This window comes from Lipophrys pholis (genome assembly GCF_963383615.2).
Source record: "Lipophrys pholis genome assembly, chromosome: 2".
Taxonomy (NCBI): domain Eukaryota; kingdom Metazoa; phylum Chordata; class Actinopteri; order Blenniiformes; family Blenniidae; genus Lipophrys; species Lipophrys pholis.
This window is the reverse complement of record NC_137636.1, coordinates 15020075-15037991: the sequence shown is the minus strand read 5'-3', so window position 1 is coordinate 15037991 and position 17917 is coordinate 15020075. Positions and strand designations below refer to the sequence as shown.

General features: G+C 41.2%; 1 protein-coding gene across 1 annotated transcript in view; it reads left to right on the top strand.

Moving 5' to 3' along the window:
- Window positions 1-1163: 1163 nt before the first annotated feature.
- Window positions 1164-17917, top strand: part of phlpp2 (PH domain and leucine rich repeat protein phosphatase 2) — a gene marked incomplete at both ends in the record, with an annotated part of 36207 nt that continues 19453 nt past the window's right edge. The window contains 3 exons of the mRNA XM_080493285.1: window positions 1164-1376; window positions 3550-3830; window positions 9731-9864. Coding sequence (XP_080349411.1) covers window positions 1164-1376; window positions 3550-3830; window positions 9731-9864 — 628 coding nt within the window. The remainder of the gene's footprint in view (window positions 1377-3549; window positions 3831-9730; window positions 9865-17917) is intronic.

Here is a 17917-nt window from a genome sequence, read left to right as displayed (position 1 = left end):
CCCTCAGATGTCCCCCGCTGCTGTGCGGTGTCCCTCAGGGCAGGCTGCTGGAGCCACTGTTTTAAGGTGAACTAACTAACACGGATGACATCTTATTTTTTTCACATTCAAATCCTGTTTTCAAGTTTCAAAAAAAAAATTCACTTTCAAAACTTTTTTTTTCACTTTCAGATCAAATTATTTTTTCAGGTTCAAACTTTTGTCCCTGTTCTGGCCTGGGGGCGTGGCTCTCAGTGAGAGGGTCGTGGAGTCATGTGTGGGATTGTGAGTGACAGGGTTGCAGATTGTGTTGCTCACCGTTTTAACTTTGATGGCAGATTGTGTGGCGCCAGCAGGTTGGCTGACCAGGACACCATTGTACTCAGCAATACTGCGCTGCATTCACAGTCTTATGTGGAAATGGGAAACATGGTTTCTTTAAGTATGGATGCTAATTTTAACGCCCCTCTCCATGAAAGCCACGCCCCCACGGCAGAATAGGGCCAAACGTTTGAACCTGAAAAAATACGATCTGAAAGTAAAAAAAAAAAAAGTTTAGAATTTTTAAACATGAAAACAGGATTTCAATGTGAAAAAAATAAGATCCTAATCTGAAAACATTAAACCCGCAACTGAAAAAATAACACCTACATTTCAAAAAATATATTTAAGATTGAAAAATGAAAATACAGGATTTTTCAAAAGAATTCCACAGCTGAACCAAAATTATATGTAAGGTGAAAAAGATTTTCATACACTTATTTTTTATTTTGAATACAGTGTTTTTAGTTTTTATTTTAAATTGAAGCTCAAACCTTGAACATTCAGATTCAAAATCAGTTTTTTTTCAATCACATTTTTTGTTTTCAAATGAACAAATCTTTTGACCTGGATCGAGCTCCATAGGCGGCATCAAATGCACGAGCTGCCTTTGAATCCACGTTCAAGCGAAGTCTCTCCAATGGGAAAGGACCAGCGGCTGTTGAATAATAAAGAGCGAGCCCGCCCCGCCCAGTTGATGTTTATTGATCAGCTCTCCGGCAGGCCCCTCTGACAGCAGTCAGATCAGTCGGGATATGGCGTCGCTGCTCCGGCACGGGATGAATTTTCTCCTCTCCGCGGGAATCTGCGAGCGGCGCACCGGGACGGCGCTGTGTTTCTGCCGCTGCTGAGACGGATCATACATGGCGATGGAAGTCGAGGAGAACAACACGGCGGTCGTTGCGGCTAACATTGAAGCGGGCATCGGGAAACGAGGGGATGTCGGAGATAACGGGGCTTGCATAGACAGGCAGCCGGACACGGTGGTCCACCAGGCGGGGCTGAATCAGACTGCAGGTCGCGGCAGCCGCAGTGGTCCGGGAGCTCACGCTGCAACCGGGATCCGAGTGCTAAAGGCAGGTCACACCGAGGGGATCCAGCCCCGAGATTGATGCAGGGTGGGCGATTCGAGGGGGCACAGAGGGCTGCACATGATACCTCTTGCTAAATGTCAAGGTTTTCTCCTATGTTGCGGTGGGTGATTGAAACAGGGCAAAGTGCAGCGATTGAAACGCATCAATGCGATGTTACGTAACAGTTGAGACGTCCAGAGACGCTCTCTAATTGATGCCTAATCTGTAGATGATTGTCATCCTGAGAGGAATGTGCCAGAGCCAATTTAATAGCATCAGAACACACACACACACACACACACACACACACACACACACACACACACACACACACACACACACACACACACACACACACACACACACACACACACACACACACACACACACACACACACACACACACACACACACACTATACAGAGAATACTTAGAGCTTTCATTGGAGGGCCCACTGCTTTTTTCATTCTTCTCTGACATTTCACTGGCAGACACATGATGGGCAATGGCTTATAATGACAAGTACAAATCCCCAGCCACCTCACACATACGCATTATTTTCAGGAGAATACCTACGAAAGACTCGAGTTAAAAAGGCTATCTTTTTAACTCTGAAGGTAAAACATTGCTTGTATTTATTACACTGATATTTCTGCTCTCAGGTTTTATGGTTGAAAACATACTTGAGTCCTGCTGGATAGTTAACGACAGTTTATTTGTAGCTTTTTCCAGCTTTATGATACATACAGGAAATCATAAGGAAGTAAATGTACCCAGATGCATGCATGGATTCATTTCAAATTGCCTTCAATTACAAACAAATGTGTGGATTCTTTTCGATTGGAGCTTGACGTCTATATATTCTCCTTTCTGTGAAGCCATGCTTTGTGTTCACACAGTGACACATTTACCTGCTCAGTACATCTGTAGTCAGCTGGGATGAGCACTGAGTGACTCCACAGCAGCCAGCAGCAGCTCAGTGCTTCATTGAGACACACCTCGACTTGAGCTGTCGGGGAAAACACAGGCAGTCTCTTCTGCTAGAGCCACACAGGGTACTTTTCAACAGGTGTGGGGCTTTCACAGGATCACTCTATCACCCTCACCCTTTTAACTTTGATGGCAATATGACCTGTTGAAGTGGTGTAAGTGAAAGCATCTCTTTATGCGTGGGGGCAGATATCTAAGAAATAAGGGAATTCAAGTAAAATTGCACTTGGATGCATGTGAACAACTGTGATAAATAGAATATGCTTTAATTCTTTCAACCACAGTATGAGAGATACAATGCATTAATGATTAATTAACCATTTAACTCCTCAATCCAGTAACCATACTGTCACAAGCAATTGGGGATTTAAATGTTTCTTATTGTTTGTCTTTCCTTTTTTAACATACTTATTAACTATTAGTATTATGAGTAAATTTGTTACAACACTTCCAGCAAGTGCTTTTTGGATGTCACAGACACAAAGAGATGAGATGACAAACATTATCAATATAACCACAATGTCACCAAAACTGGACCTTCTCCAGACAATTGCAGTATCGTAAAACCAGTGAAGCAGCATCATGTGTGGAAACCTTTACTGATTGCTTTTCTAACTCTCATGCATTTTAGCATTTTCAAAAAAACATGACACCATTATGATGTGGTTCCTGTTGGAAATGAAGTCATGGACTTTACCGTCAAGTCATGCGACAGAGGGCACTCAGATGAGTTTACAGATGAAAGCAATTGTGTCTGCCACATCATGAACAACTACATATGTGCTAATAACTAAATATAGATTTTTTTTTTTGCAACAACATACTCTATTACTACTACCACCACTGCACTGATTTCCAGCCATGTCACCTCATGTTGCTTTTGTAACAAATCATGTGTAATGGAAATAATAGACCCTGGTGATAATTACACTGTTCACTAGGTTTAAAATGTGGTATTGGCAATTTAAAAACTAGTTCTAATACCACCTATTGAGAGATATTTAATTACTGATATTATCCAACAGTTTTCTCACCTCAGAGATGTTGTTTTGAAATAAACCCCCAGCATGTCTGGGATTGTTTGCTGTACATTTTGCCTAAAGCTCTGGAGATGCCTCTCGGCTGCTCTGCTGATGTTTATCTGAGTGCAATCTGTGTGTTAACAAGACTCTTTCTGTGTCAGCAGCGCAACATAAAGCGCAACGGCAGCCGAGGCTGTGTGACAAGAAAGACCAGATTTGGATCACGAGAGCGGGACTGGCTGAAGGGGGATACCCAACGAGGCTGCGTGTGTCTTTATGGGGGAACGGTTGACTCCCAGCCCCCTGCCTCAGGCCCACAGGCCTCCTCAACCCCTCAGACTGACCTGCAGCTCGTGCTCTGCTCCACCAGTACTACAGTGGAGGAGCTGTGTGCTCAGAGGGATGGACAGGGGCTCTACGTCCAGCTGCATGGAGACCTCGTCAGGTAAGTGCACTCTACGTGGATTCTCAAAAGTAAAAATTGTACCTTGTTACAGTAAACATACCTCTGACCAACGGCAGATATGTCCTTTCCTCAATCAGTGAGTGGTACCTGAGGCTCACTCAAAGTTAAAGAGTGAGTGTGGGGTGGGGGAAGTGCACATGCATCAAGGATCCAACAGCTGCAATTTTGCTGCAGTGTCTTCAATAGATCTATTCAATAAATCAGTGCTGTGCAATTTAAATCTTTTGAAAGCTCTCAGCAAATTGAAAAATCTCGTTTTCAAAACAAAAAGTCAGAATGAACTGAAACCTACAAAGATGCTTTGTGTTGTAGTTGCTTGAATATGGCGCGAGTGAAATATGAGACATGATGCAGCTTTTTTGGGCTGCATTAAAAAAGAGGCACATCACTTCTGTCAGACAAAGAAAACTCAAGCTGAAATGAATATAATGGTTTACTTTATCTGATAGAAGCAAAACAGCTGCATCATGGTTCCAAGAAAATAACCCAATTTATTTATCGGTTTTACAAAAGAAACATTTTTTTTCTGCACTTTTAAAATATACAATATATATTAAATGTGCCAGAGTTTTTGCAAAGGACACAGCTGAGAAGGTAATCTTCTCCCCCCTTCATTCTGGGCTCTCTTATACCCTCGCCTAGTATACTGGTGGTATAATGCAGCTTTCCTCGTTCCTTGAAAACACATTGGCACACTGAAATAACAAATCACCATTTCATTTCCCATGAGAAAATCTGAACGCAATCTACTTATCTGTCACCAAGATAGTCTTTCTCCTTTCTTAGGGAAACCAGCATGGAGGTATCAGAAAAGGTTATTAGAAAAAGCTTTAAAAATAAGCTCAGCTTTAAAATTGGTCCATATGATGTCTTAATTTTCCACTGTCAACATTAATATGATGCGGAGGATGACTTCTTGGTTGCATTATTCTCTTCAAGCACTGTTCCTTCAGTGTCGTCGGTAACCTGTTCAATGGAGCCCTAATTCACTTCAGTAATGCAAAACATAAACAATACTGTTATTTCAGAATTCTCAATTATCTCATAACGTGACATTATTTTCAGTTTATTTACAGTTAAAAAAAAATACAGAAATATTCTCAAAGGAAAATCTAGCCCGACAATGATGATTCACATTTCTTTGAAATTGGAGTTATAGTTCGTTTTTATTATGTATACACATGTTACACCCCGAGGAGGGACGGAACATACCTTGAAGGACACAGGGAAACGGTTGGATTTTTACCATTTTTATTTAAATTTCTTTTAATACGCTTGTTGGTTTTTAATTGAAAAAAAAGTGTTGAACCTGAAAAGCAAGCGGGTTATGTAAAAACTAGAACCCGACAAAACCCCATAACCAACCCGTGTCCTAAACTAACAAAATATCAAAAAAGAACAAGTACCTGGTGGGCTGGCAAAAACAAACAAACAGGTGCGGTACCGGGCCAACCCTATACAGGGCCGTAGGAGCCGGTACCAACACCCAATCTAACAAACGAAAACCCCAACCTACTTTTGAAGGATAAACAAAAACGAAAACAGGACCACCGGTCCCACCAGGGAAAAAGGATCTGCTCTAACCCCCACATACAACGAAGGCGGAAGAGCCGAAGAGGGCAGCCGCCTGGCTGCGTGTTCGAATGGGAGTGATCGAGAGAGAGGAGCCATCAACCCTTTAGACACCGCCTATTTATAGGCGGAGAGGCGGGCTTTAACGAATTCTACAAAAATAATAACTATCAACAAATACTGAAATAATCCCTCAAGAAAATCAACAAGGGGATATAGAGATAAATTTACTTCCCGCCGAAAAAATATTACTTTATATATATATATATATATATAACAAACTAAATAAATTGACCTCTCAACGGAAGTAGAATAATAATACAAAAAACCTTCACTAATTCCTAACAACACAGTTTAGCTAAAGTTTCACATGTTACAACTAATAATACATATAGTTGGTTGCCCACTAGGTGGCCAATTAATGACAGACATTGTTGGAGGTTGATTATTACATCATATGGAGTTAAAGTTAAAGTATGCAATTTTTTCCCTTTCAAAACTAAAACACATAATAAAAGGAAACTAGAGTCATTTCATTGGCGTGTGCCACTGTAGGTATGAGTACCGACGATAGAAAGCTAACCAGGTAACTTCGGCCTGTCCGATCTTGTAAATCCAGTTTCTTTTCCTGTCCTCAGTCCCATAATAAAAATAGCAGATTGGATAATAAACACAACACAGCCTAAAGCTGTTCTTAATGGCTATCACAAAACAAATAAACAGATGAAACCCAGTAATTTAGAACTGCTCCGAAGGATTTCCCAAACTTTGCATACTGCAACTTTTACAGTAGGAAACAAAACGGCCTCTTCACTGAAGCTGTAGGCATTGCAGGGTAATCCAGACGGGCAATAAATGAAAGGCTTTTGGTGATCCATTGCTTATGCTGTTAGTTCAGTTGATATTCCAGCAGCACAGCTTTTAAAATGAAGTCTGCCAGGAAGGCCAGGTGGATTTAGATTTAATAATAAAAGTCTTCAACCCTCGAAAACAGGCTGGTGGCATTTTCGGAAGAATTTTGGTTTGAACAATGAGAAAGCACATACAGTAAAGCAGATTACTACGCTTTCTAAGAATGCCTGAAATAAAAGTCCCGTTAAGTTTTACTCCTGTGTTTTACTGCTAATTTTGTAAACTGTTCCTAGATGTCTTCTGTTTATAAAGAGCCTCTGACTGTGATTGATAAAAGGTACAGGTATTGTGTAAATGAGCTTTTGAGCATATAAAGCTGTTGAAAACAGTGAGCTGTGTGCACTGAGGGCGGTTTTGGAAGCACATGATAGAAGGGATTGAGACTTTTTTTTTTTTTTTTTTTTTTTTAGTGATTTTACTTTTTTTAGCAGGTTGTAATGTGCCGCTTACAGGAAGATGAGGTCTCGGCTCTTTCTTGCTTGTGTTCTCAGTCGGACAAACTGCCTTTCATGATAAATTTACTGAGGCAGAGCAGTCGATGAAGGACATCCATCCTTCCATTCATTCTTCTGTGAATCACTTATTTCACTCAGTGCCAGCAGGGTGAGCAAGGCAGTCTGCTGTTTTTTTTCCCCCCCTTCTCCAAAGCAACAGGCTCTTCCTCAGAAAGAGAGGTTCATAAATTCTCCCAGGGCAGATTGGATATGTAATCCCTCGAACATGTTTTGGGTATGCCCAGAGTTTCCACCCAGTTTGTCATACACAGATCACTTCCACAGGGAGGCTCGCAGACATCTCCACCGGCTCCTCCCAGGGGAGTTGTCGGCTTCATACTGTGGGGCCTCGTAAATCTCTGCGCTCTTCTCTCAGAAATGTAAATACCGGTCACTTTATTAGCGGATTGTGAGTCACATACATCTGGGGAAAAAAAATGAAAAAATGAAGCAGAGAGCTCAACCATGATGAGGTTAAGGATGATTGAAAGGCCAATTGGACAAAGTGAGATATATGAACAGAGCATGCATTAAGCATGCATTGAATGTTACGGAAACAATTATCTTTACTTCTCATCTGAGCATTTAATGTCACCTTTGATTGTGCTTTTCATTGTACAGTCAATATTTGTAAAAGAATAAAGGCTAAAAATAATGATAATTGAAAATGAAAAACAAACACAGAATAAAACATTAAAAGCTTAAAAAAAAAAAAAACAACAACACCCAGCATAGTAATAAAAAAGATTCTGCCCATAGAATAATAGTTATTTAAGAAAGTATGCAGAAAAACCATTGCAAGTGGAAAATGTCATCAGAGCATTATTTGGGAGAAGCTGTTAAAGATTCACTCACAGTACCTAGTATTGTTGGAATATCTAGAGTGTGTTTTCGGAGTGTTGTGTCATCACCTGACGTTGGACCAATTGTTTTCTTGGACACCAAATATCCCATACTTGTCTGTCTGGACTAGTCAGTGCTTCTGCAGTAAGTCGTGAGCCTATTTCTGTAGTTTGCACAACTTATTTCCTTACTTAAGGGGGGATGAAAACACGTGGGTGTCGTTTGACAGAGATTCAGCTTCGCACTTCATTGTCAACGCTGAAAGATTTGGGAATAAATGAGGCATAGCTTTGTGAATGGTCAACAGGGACTGTCAGTCATGCTATTGCTGCCTTCTGGAAGTTGCCTAAATCCTGCTTTGAGATGTAGAAGCCACAGCTGTCCAAAGTCAGCTAACAGCATCCTGCAAATCATAACAGCTGAGGGAAATAAAGGCAGACGTTGGATAGAAAATGTGTAGGGACATTTCTTTCCATGCTATGTGTGTCTGCCTCATTTACAGGAAATATTACTCCATTAATCAAGTTTCCTTTAAAGCTCACTGTTTACTGATGCTTATATATTTGTGAAAAGCCTATATGGACTGGCATGTTTATCTGTCCAGCTGCTGATTGGAAAATAAATAAACTTGACTACTGGGGAGACCCAGAGTCTATTAGAGCTGCAAAATGCATCCAAATGGATAGCGCAGACTCTCACTCAAGGCACTTATCAGAAGAGATTAGGTGACTTTTGACTGTTTTCCAGCTGATCAGATAGAAAGTGTGATTTATATTTTCTCGGGCACTTTCTGGACTTTCTTCATACAACCAAGCAGTAAATGTCAGCGGCACCAGATTTCAGCGTAGACCGTCATTGTGTAAGATGTCAGCAATCACTGTCTTTAAAGGGATCAGTGGCGGACTGAGACGATGTTGCCAGATGAACTCAAATCCATGATTAGACAAAACCAGACTCATTTATAGATTTCATCAGAGTTTTGGAATGAGGGAGTGTAAATATGGACTTGTTCATTTGTCTGATGAAGTGCAGCTTTCGCCATGTGAATAAAACTAGGAGTGGATGCTATTAAAATCCGTTTAACTCCTCTTTGAGCTGCCAAAAAACCCTTTAAGGTAGCAATAACATATTTGGACTTTGCACAATTATGGACTTCAGTTTTGGTGTGTTTTGTTTAGACAGAGTTCAGAAATGAAAACATTCTCTTGAGTGTTGCACCAAATCCTCAGCCTGGCTCGTTTCTCCATCAAACGTAGGTGATGAAATTAATAAGGAAACAAAGGCGTGACCATTTTAAAATTGGTTCTGTCTTCCTTAATCTTGGTTGGATGTGTAATCTCACACTAAATATTGACTATCGATGTCAGACCTCGTGTTCAGCTGTTGGGATCCATAAGCAATGAAAGCATCATTGGAGGCGTGCCAGTTAGAGTCTTTCACTATGAACGTATGTGTTCGACTTGACGTTTGTCTGTGTAGCTCAATTTGATGATTTCGTCACATTCAGTTTGAAAAAATGTTTCTTAATAAAACGTAATATTGTTTCTAAACTCCGTTTATTCCTGTTTTCATCTTGATTCCTAACCTGTTAGCAAATAGTGCCTGCAGAAGAAATAACAAACATGCTCATATTAGACATTGACTGGTCTGAGAACAATCTTCCTGGTTAGTAAAGGGATTAGCATGTTGTTGTTGTTTTTTTTACTGTCAATAAAAGTCTTATACTTTAGAGGATTTTTACTTTAGTAATGTTCACTGATGGAGTCCATGAGTCAAACACTGTCAATAAAAAAGCTACGGTACTGTTGGCAAAGCAGATCGTCTCTCAATGGGAATCTTGTCGGTTTGATCTCGCATCTGTACATGTTCAACCATCAAGAACCAAAGTTTGAACCGAACGGTGGATGAGGTCAACCATCACACCCCGAGTAAAGGAAGGCCTTTTTGTTTCTTTTTAAACCGGCTGGCCAGATCATTTTTAATTCATTTTAGAATTGGCAGAAGTTGTTTCGGTGTCCAGCGTTCTCACCCGGCCTCTCCTTGTCTTTGCTCCCCCAGGAGGCTTGACCCCTCTGAGCGGCCACTCCAGCTGGTGTATGACTACCTGGCATCGATGGGCTACGCAGACCCTGTGCGAGTTCAGCAAGAAGCCGCCAATTCGGACCTCAGCTGTCTGATTCGTTTCTACACTGGTGAGCACTAAACTGCGAGGACCCGTTTTCATTGTCTGCCACTGCTTGGTGTTATCAGCGTCTCTCTTTGAAAACAAATCTGAATGTAAACATGGTTTTACATCCTTTGGAGAGGATTTCCCACTTGATGGTTAAAAGAGGTTATTTGAGTTGGTTCTCTGCATGTAATGTGCTTCCAAAGTTCTCTCCATTACTCAATGTAAACCATAAACTCATACAGTACATATCACAGCCACACGATGGATGACTGACCATCCGTGGGCCCAAGCTGCAGCATGCTTTATTGACTTCAGGACCAGACTGTCCCAGTGTCAGTGTGATAAACGTGGCACCAGAATGGATGCGACTCCAGAGAATACAAAGTAAAAAAGTTTTGTACCTGATTTAGAGCTGCTCACATATACTCAACGACATCTCAGGGCCTCTTCGTTTGAGTGCATTCTTCGGTCTAACGACACTCCTACTTTAGCAACAATCAAAGGTTTCTGGGGTTTTTTTTTTTTAAGGGAAAATGGTGAATGATGTCCTGTAATGCGTTTCCACTTCATAAAGCAGCTGATGTTCCTGCTGAGTCAGTGGAACTCCTCATGTTTGTGGTCAGAGCAGCTCATGCAGAGTTGTGCCAAAGAATGAGGAGGACTGAATAAACCACTGCATCGAAAGGCTTCTCATGCACTTCCTTCCACCGTAAATAGACAGCACTCCATTTGCTCCAATGCAGTGCTGTCACACCGACTAAAAGAACATTTGTATTGAAATTCTGCAGTCACTGAGACTTTAAAAACCTTTTCAATGTAGCCAATTTAATTAAAGTCAGTGATACCAAATAATGAAACTAATAGTAATAAAAGACAAAAATGGTTTTGCTTCATCAAAAACTACTTCACTTATCCACCTAATGCTCTGATACATCACACCCGATATCTAAAGCTTGACCTCAACTTGGCTCATCAGCTAAGCTGCTTCTGGCCGAGCTAAGGTGGAGCTCTGTTGGAAATTGTTTAATTTCAAAATACAGTACAAAATACATGGCAATACAAAAATACAGTATTGCCAGGTTAAAATGTCATCCCCTTTTGCTTTATTATTGTTTCTGCAATGAGAGCATACTTCAATTAATAGACAAAAAAACTTTATATTTCTGTGGTCTATTTAAGTGGTGTTTGTTTATTTAGCTGGCAGACTGCAAGCTCTCTGTATCGTCAATCTTATTCTTAGTCCTCATGTGTCCAGTGGCCCTCTGTTGTTTCTCTCTTGCCAACATGAGAACTTCTTTCAGCAGTCAGGCCACCAGAGTCTAGCCAGGCTCCTCAGAAACTTCCTGCCTTCTTTTGTCAGCTCATGGGAAAACGAGACCAGGGACCAGGCATGACTGGTATTCAGGCGCAGTTGGTGCAAAGCTCCGTCGAACAGGACAACTTTATTTGATGCCCACAGAATTGATAAAGAAGTAACTGGTGGTTTTTAGGCCGTTTACTTCTCTCAGTGTGTTCAACTTGTTTTACTTGCAAATAATACCCGTTCACATTTCTGGAATGTTCAACACTTGCATGTTTTGAGCGATTCTCCAGCCTCTTCCAATGCTCCTCTTTGACTTGTCAATCAATTTTATTTTGAATTGATTTGTGAGAGCACAATCTCATGTTGCAAGTTTTATTAAACAGGCTTCCGAGAGTTCTCCAGCCACGCAGCTTCAGCAGTGGACCTCTTTTATTTGACTGGCTCTCGGTAACCTTGGTTATTTTATTCTCTCCCACACTCGTGCTGTAGGTGGGCTGTGTGTGAATTGTTGAAACATGCAACAACAGCTTTGTTCTCAGGCCCTTCTCCCAGGTGTTAGCCTGCCTAACAGCTGTTGCCAGGGGGAATGATCTGACCAAGCAGATGAGGGAAACTGACGTCCATCAGAAAAAACTACTGCTGCTGCAGAACCACCTGATGTGTTCCCCAGCTCAGCATTAAATAGGCTGTGAGACTCAACATCAGTGGACAATACCGTTCCTAACCTGAAAGTATTTGTAATAATAAATCTTCAAGCGCGTTAAAGGGCCATACTGTGGTTATACGTTTTGGTTTTGTTGCTTTTCACATTTCAATATTCCAACAAAAGGTAGCCTGGCTTTTTCATCATAATATAAAGGGTGACTTGGACTAATCCACTGACCACATTGTTATAGGTTTTCACTGTGATTTCTTTTTGTAAGATAAATGCTCCTCCCAAGAACTGGTGACAGCTGGTACTAAGTTTTCTTTTGGGTGAACAAATTTAAAGAAAAGTATTGCAAATAAGAAGAAAATCAAACATTTTATTTAATTTTTTTAACTCCTCTTGTCTTGATTCTTGCAGAATATTGGTTACATCTCCATGATTCTCCAAATCACTCATGAATCTATCTGAGGAGTAAATCTGCCCCTTTTTTGGGCCTCACAGGCATGCAGTTAATCAAAGAAGAGGTTTTACTGTATTTACTTACTGGTCCAATTTCAAATGTATGTATTTCATCTGTTGACTTGCAGATTTCTCAGTTCTATGTGTGCTTTTAACTCACTCGTGATCATGTCAGTTTTATTTTCCTACAACACTGCTTTACAGCACAGTCCACTGAAGTGTTTCAAAGTTCAGTGCAGCAAGTAATTTATTAAGCTTCAACACAGTTTAATTTACTCAGGAAACTTATTTCCACCCCACCACCCCCTCCCTCGTCACACACACACACAAACACACACACACCCCTTTGCTTCACTGCACAGATGAAATTAAAACAAACATAGGCAAGGGAGTAAACATTTCAAAATACTGACTTAATAAAAAAGCTCCCAGTGAAAACAATTGTGGAGACCTGAGGGGGAGCGGTTCTTTGAGCCGGCCCATGCAGCTGCAGTCCAGATGAGGCCTGCTGGACGCTCCGGAGATCATCCCTTGGGCTGCGTTCCACCTCTGAGTGGGTGATCTCTTACATCTTTGAGCTCAGAGACCTGAAGCTGCTGTGCGTACCTCATATAAGGCCCACTGTGAGGGTCACAACAGAAGAAAATGACTCATCTCAGAGCATTGTGGACTCACGTAATGAGGTATTGATTTGACGGGTGCTGATTTACAAAAGGAAATTGAACCAAAATGAAGACTGTAGATGTCTTTAGCTGTGACGACGCGGACGGTGAAACACCGTCTGAAGCTCTTTGTCTCAGGGGTTTCTCATTAAGTCAAAGTAATCATCTCCTGGGGGAACGGAAAAACTAAAGTGCAAGCAGAAAGTTGTTTCATCATTGAATTGTTTGAAAGAGGACGGAGATGGTTTACATGGACAAAGACAAGAGCAAAAGTCTGAGATTCTGATCCCAGTTCCCACAGAATTGCCCTGAGGAGCAGCGGTCTGCCGAGAGCAGCCGCTCAGTGATTTCCTCATAATATGCCGTTTCTGTGTGGAGTTCTGCCTTCACCCGAGGATTTCCTCTCTCCCTCTGCAACCCTTCAGACCGCCTCTCATCCTACAATCATGGCGAGTTTTCAGGGCAGTCGGATTACTACTGCTGTACCATATCTACCATTTTATTGCTCTCTCTCATAGTTTCAAGTCAATCGAAGAGGAACATTCATCTTTTTGTGCTTCATTCATGTTCAGCACACTGCACTATTGCTTCATTTGATATGAAAGTGTTATTTTGAATAGAGGTAAACACAGACCACTGAGGGGAGGCATCTGGGTGGTGGGTTGAATTTGAATTTGCTGCCAAGAAGAGCTTGCTGTTCGGAGTCAAATCAGACTGTGTTTCCGCCTCCACTGACCCCCTACTGCATGCTAATGCAATCTATGCAATCTTGAGCAAGACAAAAAAAGCTCTGGGATACAGGGAGTATTGTATTCAGCTGAGTGCTCAGCAGTTGCATTGAAATCAGCCAATACATGAATAGAAACTGATGGGAAAAAATATTACCACAAAAAAGGTTATAATTATGACAAAGTCCCTGGACCATGAAATGACTACGACCTGTTGAGGCTCTTACATTTCATGCAATGGTGACCCACTTTAAAAATCATAGTTTGTGTTGTCCACTTAGTCTAAAGATGTTTGTAGGCGAGTCAATATTATGCCATGACGTCACTCTTCTTTCTCTTCATCATCTGTTCATCAATACTTAATAAAGTATGATTATTAGACTCATGGTAAAAGTGATTCATTTGCTGACGTATATTCTGTATGATGTTTACTTGTTCAGCTGTTATAACTTATATGCTCCGGCTGTTCTAATAGGACTCCAACTATTTCCAGTTGTTTGAATTATTAATTAAGCGGGTTATTTTCTAAATTAATCACCCATTCATCGTCTATACAACTCGCAGTCACAATAGGCCCACAAATAGGGAAGGCAGGGTCACGCCGGACATGTCACCTCTTCATCACAGGGTAAACACAGAGAGACACACACTTAGGGACAATTTAGATTTTAGAATCACCAGTTCAGCTGAAGTGCAGGTGGGAAGAATCCATATTCCTAAAAGAAATTGTTAAAAAAAATCACATTGTTATTGTTTATCAAGGGACTATTAAGCATGTTTTGAAACTTACTGCTTTGCTGTTGTGTGTGACATATTCTCAAAAAGTTCTGTCTTTTAGAGGTAATGAAGAAGAAAAAAAAAAAAAAACATTGACTGTAGCATCCTGGTCAAGACAAATAGGAGGCACCATGTACAATGCTGCAATATACGTGTGAGTGCCAACATGGCTCAAATAATCTGCTATTTTTCGACTGTTAGGGAGATGAAAGATAGGATTGCGGGAGAATCGTTTGTAAAATCTGTGGTCGTGGCTTAATCTGTGGTTGTAACGTGTCGTCGTGTGCAGGGTTCACCAGACGGCCGAGTTGGCGCTCGTAAGCCTGCGATCAATACTAGACAGTGTTGGATATTTGGGGCAATCGTCGCTGCTGCTGCGACCTGCTTCCTGTTTGTTTGGTTTACACTGAGTGTGTTTTCTTGGAAAATGAAAGACCACAACAGTAAACGCTAACGTAAAATGCTATTAAGTGCCAATAGATGCTTACTTCAAGCTGCCATTGTAACATTACTCTCCAGGTTGTCCTCACTCTCCAAACCACGACCGTGTCCATATTCTGCTCCTTCTCTTTATTTTGGGATTCCTCTCCAAACACATAAATGCCACAACACTGTTCATGTGTATGTGTCGGACGTGTTGTTGTTAATGACATGTTAACGACATGTTAATAATACATGCTATTACGCAATATGCACGCTGCAAGTCGATGTGTGTTTGTACAGTCTGCAGACATGATTATTTAATTTTGTGTCGTACAGTGAGAGGCTGTGACCACTAAAGATTGTTAAAACCGCTCAGTTTGGAGAAAACTTGGTCTACTTTCTCATCGGCACGTGAAAAAAGAGTTTGTATTTTGATTTTCTTTACAGAAGCAGCGTTGTTTATTATTGTAGGCCACTGATATTCCAAGAAAGATAATAGTGGTGAGCAGTTTTGTACTCTGGTTTCTTCCCTCTGTCTAAAAACATGCATTTGAGGCTCAGTGTAGAATTTAAATTACTGTTTTTTCATCATCTCTTCACTTATACTTCACCTTAGATATCCTTCTCCCTTCTCGCCGCCACCTGGCTCTTCCTCTGTAGTGATATAGCGCAGATTTTGACCTGTTGCACATTCATAGCTCATCTTCCTTTTTTTCATTTCCTTCCATTTTATTTCACAATGACCCATCCTATTTCTAGGATGCGGAGGTCCAGAGAGCTGATTCCCCTGGGGCTCAGGTGACATGTCAGCATCCCGAGTCCACTTCTCTAGCCTGCAGGCCATCACTGCCTCAAACAGATGAAGAGATAAAAAGTCTCTCTGTTGCATGTCCAGCTGCCCTTGGGGATTGGCAGCCTCTCCCATGTTTGACACCAGTTGATTACAGTTTTTTGGAGCAGCAGTGCTGCTAATCGAGAAAACTTTGCTGCACAACTTGCCACCAAACCCCCCCTGGAACTGCTGCCACTGGTCAACACGATTCATTATTTATGGGATGGGATTGATTTTGGACTGGGAGAAGTTGCTGTAGACGGTATGAAGATTTACCAACACAGATTGGACTTTGATTTTTTGAACAACCTGTTTCCCTAGTAACGATTAGTCCAACAGACCTTGGGGGAAACGATATGTATTTGTTTTAGAAGTAGGCTCTTTGTGGCTGAAAGTCGTTTGATGTTGTGTAAATAAAACAGTGACTTTAAGACGGATGATTGCACTGAAATACAAATGCAAGCCATAGTATTGAGTTGTGTATATTAACTGTGCATGAGCACTTTTTATATGCATTTGATAAATGTATTTCTCACTAATATCTGAAACGGGTGACACGATTAAGTCAAATACCTTTATATTCTTTGTGACACCAAAGTGCGCCAACTGAAGGTTAATTTTCACACAAACACATACATTATTGATACTACTGGGTCTTGTGTTGGCATTCATTTAATGACGCTTGCAATGTAAGTAGATGGATTTGTTGACATAGTTTGTGTTTCTATTCAATTCAGCACAAAGAACCATCCTACCACTCACACATTTTTACTGATGGGCAATACAGTATAATGTCATTTAGACAAACACACATTGTGATTGTTGGATTGTGAGAGAAAAGCCACATGTGCGCAGGAACAACATGCAAATTCAACACCAAAAGCCTGGAGTTGAACAAGGGTTTTTTTGCTGTGAGGTGCTGCTCTGTAGTCCACACAGAGGAGAAAGTGTTGATTTTCAAAGAAGGCTATGCAAGGAAACTGAAAGCATGATCAGATATTATTTATGATAAAAGAAACAGTTGCTGCCGGCATACTTATGGTTATTGATTTGGAGAACATCGCTGAGGTAAAGCAGTGGGCGAGAGTGTGTCTGTTTTCAGGTGATGTACCTTAAAGTTGGTCAGAGCATCCTGTCAACCTTTACCAGCTTTCAGTCTTGTTGAGCTCTGCAGTGTGTGAGTACTTTGCTTTATTATAATTTTGATGGAGTTAGAAATAAGATTAAGTGAAGAACAGTAGATACTTGACAATTACCGATAGATTTTTTTTGGGGGGGGGGGGGTCACAGCAAAAGTGTAATAAATCTGCTGTCCAGATGTTTTCTTCTTTTATACCACTCCAGTCCTCCCAGCATGGACCCAGAGAGGTTTTGTGTCACGAAGAGATGATGAACCCCAATGACCAGGAGCAGCTAATGATCTGCCATGCAGCCAATTTATTATCACGTTTGACTTGTTCATTAACAGTTTCCCTGATGAAGAAAAACATGAAGAGGCTTTCAGTTCATTTGGATGCCCTTGTGAAGTGGAAATGGCGGTGGAGAGACGGATCGAGTCAGACGGAAAGAGTGAGCGAGTAGACCAGATTTCCAACGGGAGGCTCTGAGTGGGAGGCAGCATAAGTTGGTTTGAGAAAAATGTAACAACAGAGGACAGGAGGCTGAGGCAATGTCTCCTCCGTGCTTTTTTGACCTGCCATTAACCTGAGTGTACTTGAAGCCTGGCAGCGATGGCGGCTGAGCTGCCTGATGTGTCCTTCAGCAGGGCCCAGCTAAGCCCGCCTGCTGTGCAAGTTGGCATAATTGAATTTAAGTGAGTGAAGTTAAATGTGACAAAATCCTGAGTCATTCATCAACGTGACTGATGCCTCTCCATCGGGAGGACAGCAGTCAAGGGAAAAAAAACAAACAGGAAACCGAATTAAACAGCAGAACTCTAATATGACTTTGATTTAACAGCATTTTGCACTTGTTTTTCACGACTGTGAAATCAAAGTGTCATTTTGCAGTTAGGTTTACCCAGATGTAGTGGATATGAGGTAAGAGGGCAGTGTCCATGATAAGTACTGATGTAAGGTTGGTTCCTGGAAGTGCTACAGCAAGGAGTCGACTAATATATAGGCGATATCATGATGACCTGTGAGTGTCTGCATGACTTCACTTTCTGGAAACGTCATCCAGTGTGAAACTGCAGAGCATTTGCTGTTAATTAGCAGCATTTGTTTGTCACAGCAGGGTTGGA